This window comes from Protopterus annectens, chromosome 1.part2 (assembly GCF_019279795.1).
Source record: "Protopterus annectens isolate FY-2018-M chromosome 1.part2, PAN1.0, whole genome shotgun sequence".
NCBI classification, from domain to species: Eukaryota; Metazoa; Chordata; order Ceratodontiformes; family Protopteridae; genus Protopterus; species Protopterus annectens.
In genome coordinates, this window is record NC_056727.1 from 487,759,988 (window position 1) to 487,773,600 (window position 13,613).

Genomic DNA, 13,613 nt, shown 5'->3' on the forward strand with positions numbered 1-13,613 from the left:
TGTTAGATCAAACTTCACCCCCCCCCAACATTTCCTAATTCCTTACTTGTATCTATACCCCTCCCCCATACCAAGAACAAGTCCTCAAGGTACTATCCAAGGCCAAGAACACTGCTTCTATGGGGCCAGATAACATGCCTTCTGGCTAGCCTGAACAGGAGCTGTCAACTGTTCTACAGAAACGATTCATTCAGTATCAGCCTCCAAACTGGCTATGTGCTGGACAAATGGAGTACAGCAAGTGTCATTCCTCTGCAGAAGGATGGAGCATCAGCTAACCCAGGAAATTCTAGACCCATAAGCCTGATGGGGCTCATTTCTAAGACTATGGAAAGGGTCATTGTTATGGAATTAAGCAAGGCTGTAGGCAACCTACAAACCCTTGACCCAAGACAGTTCAGTTTTGTCAAGGGCAAATCCTGTCTACTTAACCCGGTTGACATCTTTGAGAAGGTTGCTGAAGTAGTGGAATAGGAAAAGTCAGTGTGGACTGCATTTCTAAATCTTGCTAAGGCATTCAGTACCATAACACACTCCGGTATTGTTAAACTGTCCCAGCTAAATGTCAATTATTGTGTAACTCTGTGGATACCAAACTGGCTCATTAATAGACCCAAGTAATTTAGGGTGTGCTTCCCCATTTACTGTAACAGACCAGTCACCAGCGGTGTACCTCAGGACTCTGTCCTTGGGGCACTCCTCTTTGGCATTTATGTCTCAAAGTTCAAAGCCACTGTTAAGTACTGTTGGCTAACCAAGTTTGTAGATGAATCTAAACTAGGAGCCATTATTCACTCTCCACAGGACACCAGTGTCCTCCAAGAGGGCCTTTTCCAAACAAGTAGCTTGTGTCAAACCATGGGCTAAAACTGAATGCCAAAAAATGTATAATAGTCTCCAATGGCAAGTGTGGTGTCCCCTGCAACTATCAGGTTGATAACACATCCCTGAAAATTGATCCAGTAGTTAGGGATCTATGAACCTATGTCGACAGCAAACTGTCCTTTAGTCACCATGTATCCACTGTTGTAAGAAACTCCTTTATCATTATGCAGCTTATTAGTAAGGGTGTGGCATCCAGGTCTAAGGACATGATCATTCTACTGTAATCACAACTTATTAAGCTGGTCATTGAGTAAATGCCCCTTTGGGCTGTACCTGTACAAACACTTGACCCAACTTGAATGCCCACAGGGTTTTCTACCATGAAAATCAAGGACCTGAATCATAAGAGCTACATTAATCATCTCAAAGCCGCCTCCTCTTCTCAGAGGCTGCTGAGGAGTGATTTCTGCCTTGTGTACAGAGCCTCAGCAGATCCTGTCCTCTCAGACCTTTTGCTCATCCGCAAGTCTAATGGTGACATAAACACCCACTCGAGATCTTGCTGTCTTTTACAACATACCTAGAACAAGCTAAGGCGACTGATAAGTGTCACAGAGAATTTTGCTTCTTTGGAATTATCTTCCTCTCTACATAAAACAAAGTACTCCTCATATTCTATTCAAAATTAAGCTGGACAAAAGGATGGGAAATGGCAAATTTATCCCTGGAGTAACACCCTTGTCTCTTGTGGAAAGGGGTAACATGCAGTCAGTTGAATATCAGATGCCAGGATTCCCCACATCACACAGACAGTCTCTGGGTTATTTTGTATTTAAATTACAAGTACAATAAACTTCATGGGAAAATGTAGCTAGGTTTCTAAAGCACCTCCAGGGTCAATAACCTAGTAAAAACCTATACTCCTATAAATCGTTTGCACTATAGGAACTCTCCAGATCTTGTTGCCACCATTAAGCTGTAAAGATGTAGCCCAATAGCGCAAATGATTAAAGGGAGGAAAAAAAATCTTCATTTTGGGCAGATAAATGTTCCTTTTTTGAGATATTACTTGGTAACAGGCAATACTTTTTTATCATGAGGTTCTGCAGTGTTCTTTTTCCTTGCTAGTTCTTCCATTTTGCTTCCTATCTTTCCTGTAGCCTATAATACTTTTTATCACGAGCTTCTGCAGTGTTTTTTCCTTACTGTTTCTTCCATTTTGCTTCCAATCTTCCCTGTAGTCTTCGTAGACCATCATCTAACATTTGCGCCATCCTTTACTGCTCTTCAGCTTAATGACTGTCCTTTTCTTCCCCCCTTTCAAAGCAAACAAACAGAAAAAAGTAATAAATAGACAGTGGTTATCCTTATTGGCATAGTAGGAACAGTTGATTAGTGTTTGTGTCTTACCGTTTTGTAGACTGGTTGCCTACAGCTTTCTCAGAAGTGTTAGTCTGGTTTTTGGCCTTAGTTAATGGTTAACTGTGTTGTTTTGATCGCTCATTTCTTCGTCATAATGGACAAAAATGGAAACATGAATTCAAAAAGGTTAAATAGTGCCGGCATAAAATTCATCTTCAGGACCTACATGATTTATGCATTGTCTGCACCCTCTCAAAAAACTGTAATCCCCATACCCTTTACGACAAGAAGAGTAAGCTGTCTCTCTTAATTCCTTTAGTAGTAGTAGTAGTAATAGCAGCTCCAGAGACTTCTCGTCTGACCGCTCCCACCTACCCACCTCCAGACCTTAATAAGTTTCCTCCCAGGGTATCCAGACCTGAAAAAAAAAAAAGTCGGACAGAAAAAGTCAGATGACCTGGTTTTGGAGAAGCTGAATGCCCAAAGTTCCCTTCTTCCTTGCTGATACCCTTGGTGTACCAGTGATATCCTCGGTGCCAATCATGTTGATGCCAATAATTTCTAGGTTCCAGGAGTTTGGCCCCAGACTCTTGGCATTGATGATGACACAGATTTTGGAGCTTTTGATGTTTGATGTCTCTGTTCCAAAGGTCCCTGTATTAACTACTATTCTGGTGTCTTCTGTGCCAACATCTACAGCTGGTGCCAGCTTGTTAGTTCTGACTCCTGTTCCTGTAGCACTGTCAGCCCTGGCCCCCAGGTATTATAGTGAAGTTGATTGCACAAAAGAGAACAGAGTCAAGCCCTTTGCAAGTGCAGATGCAGAGTCCACCAATTCTGCCTATAGACATCAGTGAAACTGTGGTCTATGACCAGTCATCATGCTTGCCCCATCAGGACAAAGGGGACTTGTAGGTCTAGACTGTTGATTTGGGGTGCCCTCTTCCCAAGAGATTTTGGAGGACTCTCCCTCTAGTCCTCCCCAGTAAGAGGCAGTGTAAGAGGAAAATGATTGACTCCTCTTCACATTCCCCCTCCCTGTATGCAGATCTTGACAAAGCAGAGGTTTCCCCTTAATCCTCTCTGGAAGATACCACGTTTAGCATCATTCTGAAAATAATGAGCAAAGGGGATCTTGGCTCATAATCCTCACCACCCTAGAGGAAGAGCTCTCACAGGAGGTGAAGAAGCCCAGGGTCTGTTGCAAAGCTTGGAAAGAATTTGGCATGGCTGACCTGATCCCAGGAAACTAGATAGAGTACTACAGACCCCCAAGGACAGGCAACACTGGGCCAAGGGACCTCTTAAGGACTCCATAATGGTAGCTGTAGCCACTAAGAAAGATATTTCAGAGGATCTCCAGGCTACGCATCCATTAGGGAGCCCAGTACAATAGGCTGGAAAGCAGCATGTATACATATAGTATGTTTTCTGTCAGAGCCCTGAACTAATTGGCAAATATGGTTGAATTTCAGAGGGATTTAGCAGAGAAAATGGCTGATACCCTGAAACAGTTGCCAACGGGTGACCTGAGGACACAATTGGAGACCCACGTGACAATAGTGAGCACAGTCTCCTCACTGGCCATGCATGTAATCCACAGTGCCATTCATGGTGCACCTAGAGCAGTGGCTCAGGTTTAGCAATGAGAAGACTAGCCTCACTGCTCTTTGCAGATGGCTTGGACTACTTCAAAGTGGCATTCATCCATGCCCCATTTGATGGCATCACCTTGTTTGAGCAACAAACTTAAGAAAACTGTTGCATTGTGAGCAAGATGGCAAAATGCTCACAGGTGTTAGGGTGACGTTTGCATCCCTTCAAAGAATGTTCCAGCTTAAGTAAAAAAGAGCTAAGATTCCCAACAGCACCAGAACAGGTAAACGCAGGGCAGGAGTTTCCAGAGTAGAGGCGACCTGCAGCAAAGTCACTACCTGAAAGGCAGAGGTGGTCCCAATCATTAGAGGTCTAGAAGATGCTTTTGGGGATTTCAGCTCTTTGAATCCTAAAGGGCTGCCCCACTGTCTTGCACTGGAAGCAGTCGAAGGTCATTTTTCCATAGATCAACTGGCATAGTGGGTCATCATGTCAGTCAAGTAGATGAGAGAAATTCTATCTAGAGGCTACTTTATTCCCTTTTGGGAAGTGTCCTCTGTCCTCTCATCAAGTTCTTCTACAATTTTACTCTGACATTGAAAAGTAGCTTTGAAGGAGGTCACGAACCTTCTTCAAAAAGGAGCCATTCAAGAGGTTCCACCAGACCATAGAGAATCTGGATTTCACTCCAGGTTCTTCTTAGTACCAAAAAAGACAAATAGCTTCTGACCCATTCTCTGCTTAGGTTTACTGAAACAGTCTGTGAAAAGAGGAGTCCATCCAGATGGTTTTGGTGCAATCCATCCTGCCTTGTCTTCAGTCAGTTGTTATATGTGCCCTCTGGATCTTCAAGATGCATGTCTGCATATAAAAATACTGAAAGCATTGTGAAGATTTTGCTGCTTGCAGGTAGGATCCAATTGTTATATACCATTTGGACTCAGCACAGCCCTCAGGTGTTTACTAAATGCATGGTTCCAGTCACAGCTCATATATGACTTCATGGAGTATTGATGTTTCCCTATCGAGGTCATTGTCTCCTAGCAACCTCCACTATGGAGAAGCATCTTATTGCAAGGCAGTACCTGCTCCATCTCTGCCTGTCCTTGGAAATCATAGTTACCATGGCCAAATCCCAACTGGAGCTATTGCAAAATATATTTTTATAGGATGTCAGTTGGACACTGAATCAAACAGCAACACTGTCTCCAGAAATTATTTCTTCCATAATCAGAGAAGTTTCAAACCTAACACAAGACCCTCACCCTCCTGACAGTGCCATTCTTAAAGTATTCAGACTTGTGCCATCTGCAGTTCATCTGGTTCCTTATGCATTGCTGAATATGAGGATTTCTTATTGGACCCACTGAAGCCAGTGAGATCAAGCCTCACAATCCATGGTTCACTGAGTAAAAATATCAAAGGCATTCATCAAGAGCTTATGGACAGACCCACACAACCTCACTACATTTATAACTCCATATTCAAATTTCATAGTTACCCCAGATGCGTCCATCTTGGGGTGGTTGGGCATTACTTAGATCCAGGGAACATGGACTCCACAAGTGGCTGAACAGCATGTCAGCATTCTTGAGATTAACCAAAGTCGAGAGTTACCACAAATGATAACTGAGCAGATCAGTAGGATTCCATCTGCCCCTTAAGGGTTAAGGGTCAGGACAAACTGCAAGCTTCTATGAATCACTAAATATGACAGGCCAGAAGTGTTGATTTACTCTTAAAACTTTCTTGCCTTATAGTACTTCAAATTACATATCAGGTTTACCTTTAATTATATCATCCCCTTCATTCTGAAGAATAAGACAAAGGTTGTTACTTTTTAAAAAAGGTTTTTTTTAAAGATGGATAATGTAATGTAAAGCACAGTAGCCATGAAAATGTCTTTTTCTGATACAAGTACAACAGTCAGGCAGCATGAGGTTTTATAGCCAGTAAAACAGTGAGTGGGTCCATTGGGAAAGCTTCTGACTGGATGAAGTTCGTGGCACGTAGTTAATGGAGTTGTTTGTTGAATGAGCTTTTGATGGGATATAAAACATGGCATGTAATTGATGGAGTTGTTTTTATTCTATTTGAATATTATGGATAAGTAACCAATTAGGCTATAAGACTCAGCATTTGGAATCAAGCCTTGTGAGGGAACATTTTTTAAATATATACAAATGTTTCAACAAAATATTTAAACAAAGGTTTATCAGTGTGTAAAAGAAAGTGCTTCCTTAGATCTGTCTTTAACAAAGTGCATGCAGTAGTAAAATCAGATTATATAGTAAGAGTGGTCAATATGTTTAATCATGGATGAATTCTTAGGGAAAAAGAACCTTGTTTCAAGACTGAAGTGCCTGCTTTTTTAACACTTGTAATAACTTAGATAAGTAATGTCTAGTAAAAAATGCTTTAGGTCTTAATTTGACATTATTAGTGAGTGTTCATGCTAGTAACCCGCTTTCATGGGGGATATGGAGGTCTTACATGTGTTCAGATTCTACTACAGTAACTTTATTAGTAGTATGTAAGTAAATAGGAAAATCATCGACAATGAAATTTGCTTTAAAAACATTCCAAATAGTGATTAATTACCTAGAATAGACTCATAAAAATATCTTTAATAATAGCTTTTGTGGTTAAGTTCCTTTAAGTTCAACACACTTTTAATGGAGCATGTGGTATTTAGTCCTGGCTTTTTGAAGCATTATGTTGATGTTGCCAAGCAAGTTCTCTCTTTTCCAAAAAAGCATTTAGGTTACTGTGGAGGGGGTTCTTATTCCACCATTTCCAATACATGAATTGTAGAGTGCATGCAGTTTTGGAAATCAAGGCTGTGTTTGGCTAAGGGGAAACAGGTGCTGACTTTGAGGGGACATGGGAGAAATTCTTGACTTGGCTTATAAGGGCCTCCGAGCCAATAGCCTAGTATCATCCTATGAACCTTAAGCTTTTAACTTAATGTTAGAAGTATGGTGTGGCAATCAGATTTTTAGGTGGTTGATTGTTAACAGTTTCTTTTTAGGGAAAAACTAAGTGTACATTGTGTCCTGTAAATGATTCAGTATTGCAATCACTTCTAGAAGAGCTGTAATATTTTCATTAGTATTAGGATGTCCTTCAGAAATAATCTTTATTTCTATTGGAAGTAGAAAATGACAAGGAATCAAGCCTTTCAGACTTCTTGAAGGGTCAGTAGGTTGTAAGCCTGGCAGTTGAAGCTATGGATAGCTTATTGTTGTTGGAGTTTTCTTCCTTTTTTCCTCTTATCACAGAGTCCTTCAAGCCTCCCCAATCGGTACTTTCCATCCTCCTCTCCTTCCTGGTATGTGAGAACACTTAGGGAGGTGAGAGTTAGTCATTGCTGCCATCTTGTGGTGAGGGGACCATGTTGTTTTGACGTTTATAATTGTCCTCTACACCGATGGTGGCTAGCAGATGCACCACTGAATTGGGACTTGTATTGTTGGTTCATTGGTGTACAAGTCCTTCCACCATTCACTGAATACCAGATACAGTATATAGGCAGCTTGGCACTCCAGAAAATCCATCAGCAGTTCTTTCCATTGCTGCACCACCACATAGACTTACACCTCTTTCCCTTCAAGATGGACAAGCTCAAGCTTACATCAAGTACTTACTGTCATATCCCCATCTCCTAAAACACCTGGACTGGATAGGTGGGCCTATATTATTAGGATTGCACTTAGGACTTGAGCCCTTTACACAACATAGCTTGTGTTTCTCAGCTAACTAGATTATAACAATGAATCCTTATTCAGTGTCTTTTGTATTTATTACGTGCATGTAAGGTGTTACAACATCAAAGGACTGAATAAGTGTACCAGAACCAAGGCTGGTCTTGGCTGCTAAGCAACAGAGACCTGTTCTTGAAAAAAGCCACCTTTAAAATTGTAGCTGTTGGCTTGTAGTCACATCAATAAATGAAATGTATAATAAATGGTGCAAGTAAACATCAATTAAGTATGTTATGTGATAACTGAAGAGCTAGATCTTGAGGTATGAACATTAAATGACTTTAAACTTCAGTAAACAATGTAACAATTCAATGCATGTAGAAATGTATTCCATTTCTGGTCTGTGTAGACTAGTATACTGTTGCTTTGTAAAGCACTGGCACACTCCTACGTGAACTACATAGCTCATATTTGTTCTCCAGAATTTAAGAAAAAAATATGAAGGAATCTATAAATTTACAAAGTTTATTAGGTTCCCAGAGCATAGTGAGAGACTGAAATATTTAGACCTATATTCATATGTGCACAGAAGACTTGGGTATGACTTAATAAAGATATTACAGGCAACATCAGGTGAGTTGGAGTTATCATAGTTTTTGCAGGCACAGCTATGTTATTAGATGTGGTCCAAGTATTAAAATCTCCAGGGTTAGATTAGTTATAAGATAAGGCAAGTTTGATATGTGGGCACCTGTTGTTTGCGACACCTTTTACTGCAATCAGGGAACTAAAAAGCAGATACATTTAAATACAAGATTGCCACCTGCTTTGGTCTTGGAGTATTCCTAGTTGAGTTTTTTTGCTAGGATGAGATCATTTCAGATTGCTGTCTACAGTTATGAACGTGTAGTATGTTTCTGTGTAACCACCTAAAAACATCTTGCCCTCCCAAAATCCTTAAAAAATGGCATATGAAGACCATTCTCTGTGACACAAGCATAGAACTTCTCTTCACTGTTATTGATAGAAATTACTCTTGTATTGCTAATCTTTGGTGAATCTTTTTTTTCAGGCCACTTATTCAACTAACATAATTTATGAAACATCTGTCATCAAGTAGTGCAGATATAGTGTAGTAGTTCTTAACAGAGAAGCAACTCTTCTGTCTTCACCCCCTTTACCTCCCCAAAAAATCAGCTTGACTCAGCATCAGCAAAGGAGAAAAAGGAAGGTGCATCCCCTTCCCTTATCACATTTGATACAACACTGGAAACTCCTTATGTCTACTTACAGGATTTGGCCATTTGGTTTTCAAGAAATGCTTCACTTTAGTTTTGTGTGTTTATTTATGTATTTATTGAGAAGTTTGACTTTTTTTTTTCAACTGGCTTTTAAGAGAGGTATCTGGTTTTTGAGCCATCTTTTTACGCTGTGAGTGTCTGTGTGTGTGTGTGTGTATAACTGAAAGATAGCCATGGAAGAAAAACACAAGATGTTAGCGTGTAAGGACCATACATAGATCTGGACTGGTCATTGTAGCATACCCAATAAACAGGAGATTACATGGAAAATTTACCATTCCTACTTTATAGAGGTGGCATAGTTAACCATGGAGACACTTGTTCAAACCCACATGACAGATTTTTACAACAGTACTATTGGGGAAAAGCAATATTTCAGTTTGTTATGGCCACTATTATGAACAAAACAGTTTTGATCCCCAGAGGGGCATAATCTGCATATTGATTTTATTGGACAAGAAGGTATTATCAATGAGCTATAGACTTTCAGGGATTACTTCTCACCTGAATAACTTTTCTTAGGTTATACCCCCTGAAGCCATAGTCTGCCGGTCCAGTACATAGTAAAGGACCCATTTCTACTGTCTGCTAGGGAATTGGGAATATTTTGGATGGGAAACAATAACAGCAGTGTCTTAATGAAGTCTGTGTATTCTGTGTTAAAAATTCAGCTTGTGTGGAGACTGAGTCTATTCAGTCACAGGATCTGTGAATTTTGCGCCATAAAAGGAATTCAGAAACTCTTGTTTGAGTAGCGTAAGCATCAGTCTTGTCCAAAATCAAAAAGTCCAGGTTTTACTTCTTGGTACCAAGCATGCCCTTGCTCTTGAAAAGAGGTTTTTATTTTTTTGGTTCATGTATTTTTTCTATTCCAAAATCTCCAGATGAAGGCACAGTTAATGGAACCAAAATATCCTTCTTGTATCATTTTGTGAATCCAGACTACTTTGGTTTTCCCTGTTTCAAAAGCACAGTGTGGTCCTTCAAACATTATCTTGGCTGGAGTCTTTGATGCAGGATATGGAAACTGTATATCAAGTCTGGTTTCATACCAGTTACCTGGTAGAAGCATAAGCATATCTCAGGCAAAGTCACAGATAATGTAGCAACTTATCATATTATTGGATCTTGATGTAACATGCCGTTGTAATCCACTTTTGTTTTTTTTTGGACTGTCACGAAAATGTGGATCTCTTGAGTGGTGGCGGGCACCTTTCTAGATGGCATTTTCTCCCAACCACCTGAGACAAGTTTCTAGTAGTCTGAGGACAAATTTCAGCTTTTTTGCCTTTGTTTTTCTTTCACTGACCTAATGTGTAGCTGTCATTTTCTTGATATTTGCTTGAGTAGTGGTTCCAGGTTAGGACTTTGAGATTGTTGTTGAGCATTTGACTGTTTTTGAGCTAATCAGAACTTGTGAATTGCAATTTTTTTTCTTGAAAGACACTGCTCTAAGTGTTACTGCATTTCACCGAATCTTGGTCCTGCAGAAAATAGTGAGGACAGAGTTTTTTGGCATGCCAAGCTCAAGTTTTACCCATCGTGACGGTTGCATTTGTATTGAACCAAGCTCTTTGTTTTCTAATCTGCTTTACACAATGTAATAATCCAGGTAAGAAACTAATTATGGTTACCTGAGTACACTGCATTCTTCTATAAGCGTGAGGAGAGGTCCCTATCTAGGCCAGCCAAATGCTATTCTGCAGAGCAGGTAGCAACATCTGTTGCAAGTTTCAGAGTAAGTGTTTCAGTACAGGAAAACAAGATGCAGTAAAGTGATTCTATTGCTCACATTTCCAGACTTTTCCACAGCAGAACTCTACTGAACAATTATCTTTTAAGATCCATGTTATGTGTTTCCCTATCCCATGGGTATCTAATCACCTGAAGTCATTGTTAGATAATATCGTATTAGTGTAAGCAAGACTGTTCCAGGTAAAACTGGTTAGTTTTGTGGACACCTCTTATAACTACTGATTTTTGAAAGTGTCAGATGATCCTCCCTCCATTGCATGTGGAACTTCAGTTTGGAATTCTAGAGGTGGCGTGTTTCCCTCTTCCACCTTTTCATTTTGTAAGCCCTGCCTGATTCTGCATAGCAGAGTTTATCTGACCTTTATTAAAACAGAAAGGAGACTGAGGGCCTCTCCTTTCCTTAATGGGTGTGTAAGTAAGGATGAATTACCTTCAAACCTGGGTAATTTTTAAGGAGGGTAAGTAACATTATATACTTACATAGTTAAGACATGTGACCAATACTTGCAGAAGTAGAAAGCCATATATATCTTTTTTTCAGTATTACGTTGGGAATTAGAGGATTTGGGCTCTGAAAAGGCACAGACCGTATAATATTTCTATGTTTAAATAGATTGCACATTACATGTGCAGACAAGTAAGTTTCAGTGTCATAGTCTATTGTTTATTTTGTTATTAGGAAGGTCATCCAGCAAATGTAGAAGTACCTTCATTTACCATTATTTAAAAATATAGCACAGCAGCTATCCTCTGCTTACTGCAGGTTAGATCCCATTTTCCCATCAGGTGACTTGCACCCACTGAGTTTTTTGGAGTGGCCTTAGGTCAACTGGTGCCCTAGGCAAAAGGGCTCCACGGCGCTCCCCACCACACCATTTTGTGCCCCCATTCTAGTCCACCTACACCAAATAAATACTGGAAAAGCGCCCCTACTAGAGCGGCGTCCTAGGCGGCCGCCTAGTTGGCCTATGCCTAAGGCCGGCTATCATATAGCTATTAATTTGCCTTACCAGTAGCAATGCTGTGGCATGTAACTGCCAAAGTAATGCTTCTCTGTTTATGAAATAAACAGTAAGAGCTTGATATATTTTAATTATCTTTTAGTTCTTTGCAGCTGGTAGAGTTATATATTATAAAACTGGCCCTAAAAATCACATTATTTGAACAATTGATAAAATGTAAATTTGACTGCTCATTTTTCAACCACATTAAACATTTACTGCAATATTAAACCACACCAGACATTAAGCAAATCATTTATTAATAGTTCTGTTCAGTCCTCATTAACCCATAGTAGATCTGTTACAGACCTGGCTTTTTACCCTTGTGCTGCAAAAACATTAGAATGAGTCCTGAAAGCGAAACCATCATAAATAGTAAATGAAGTGCATTAACTAAAGAGAGTTTTCTGAAGAGCCGTGTTGTTATCTGATGTAGAGAGACTAGAAAAGATTAATACAGTGCCGAGGTTTTGTTGTAACCATTACTGTTTAAAAGCTTCATACTGCTGTTGACCCTTTGAAACATTAAGTACCACCTTCTAACTATGGCAGTTAATTATATGGTCTTAACAAATGCCTTATTACATGGAAATGTAATTTAAGATTGCTACCATTTAGAAATGTTCGAAAATATTAGATTTTTGGCCTCTGATTGCATTTCACAATAAGCATTCCATCTACTGTGAGAAAAGAACAGAAAACCGGTTGATGGTAGTAAGTAGGAAGTCGAAATTGTGCTTGTTTTTCAGAGAGGACTGACACATGCTGCATGAATGTACTAACTGCTCAAATGTATTGATATTTAAAAGAAATGGAGTTCAATTATTTATGCATATGCTCAGATAAAAATTCTCTTCCCATAAAAATGTTAAAAATTGACTTGATATGTTTAAAAGTCTTGATATGTAAACAGTGCTTGTATTAGTTCAGATTACAAAGGAACTCTTTTTTTTTTTTTTTTTTTTTTTTTTTATGTAGTACATGACATGCTCTTTACTTTTATTATAGTGTTAAATCCGTATTACCAGAGAAGGAAAGTCCTTTGAGACTTAAATTCTTTAAAATACAGATTTTTTAAAATCTTTTAAAACACTGTTTTGTTACAAGTTACACAGTACAATACCAGTTTGTAAAGACTATAAAGCACTCCATATTGTAGTATTATGGGGAAATAATTACACAGTTGTGGGTGTACCCCATGGCTAATGGTGCACTAAAATCATACAGTTATTTCACTGTAATGTGCACCTCATTGTATCTTACTCCTTACATCTACTACAGACTAACAAATACAATTCTTTCAGACATTAATGAATTTGCACCTGCAGTATACTCACCATGATACCCTGTTCCTGTGGGCATTAGTAGCAGTTAAATACCTTTATTTTCTTAAAAAAATACTGATTATGTGGATTATTTTCTTTTAAAACATCATGCTGTCTGCATGTGTGCTTGATTTTTTGTTTGCAAGAAAAAAACATCTAATGAGTACACTATATGTTTCCTTTTGGGCAGCTGGTGGTGATGTTGCATTGCACCAGTACTTGACAGGGCAGCCTGTTGAAGAATCGCAGATGAACACACTGGCTTGTTTTCTGGTGTACCATTCAGTCCCAACATTTGGACAATTGTCAGCTTTTGAACTTGAAGGTAAGTTGAAACTTTTCATGTAACTGTTAATCCATGACTATGCACTATTGAACTTCTGTTTCTTGAGCTAGCAAGTAAACCATGCTGTTACACTGATTGCTTTAGATCTGTGTCACATCTGTGATGCTATTTTCAGTTTCATTAAAATAACTGTAGCATAGATTCATTGGGGGGGGAATATATATATATATATATATATATATATATATATATATATATATATATACACACACACATACATCATTGTTAACTTTCACTGATTAAATCAATATTTTGCTAGTCTGGAGTGCACTTTGAAAATGTTTTATCTGTACTGTCAAGATGCTGTATGTTGTACACATCCAGAAAACATATGACAGTAATGGGGTGAGAGAAACTGAGTTTGTTTGTTTGTTTGTTGTAATGCGCATAAAAGTCAG

The 13,613-nt window shown here is 39.1% G+C and overlaps 1 protein-coding gene across 1 annotated transcript in view; it reads left to right on the forward strand.

Annotated features, from left to right (window-relative positions):
• Positions 1-13,613, forward strand: part of ANAPC1 (anaphase promoting complex subunit 1) — a 3,613,296-nt gene that overhangs the window by 3,490,154 nt on the left and 109,529 nt on the right. The window contains exon 49 of the mRNA XM_044060160.1: positions 13,060-13,194. Coding sequence (XP_043916095.1) covers positions 13,060-13,194 — 135 coding nt within the window. The remainder of the gene's footprint in view (positions 1-13,059; positions 13,195-13,613) is intronic.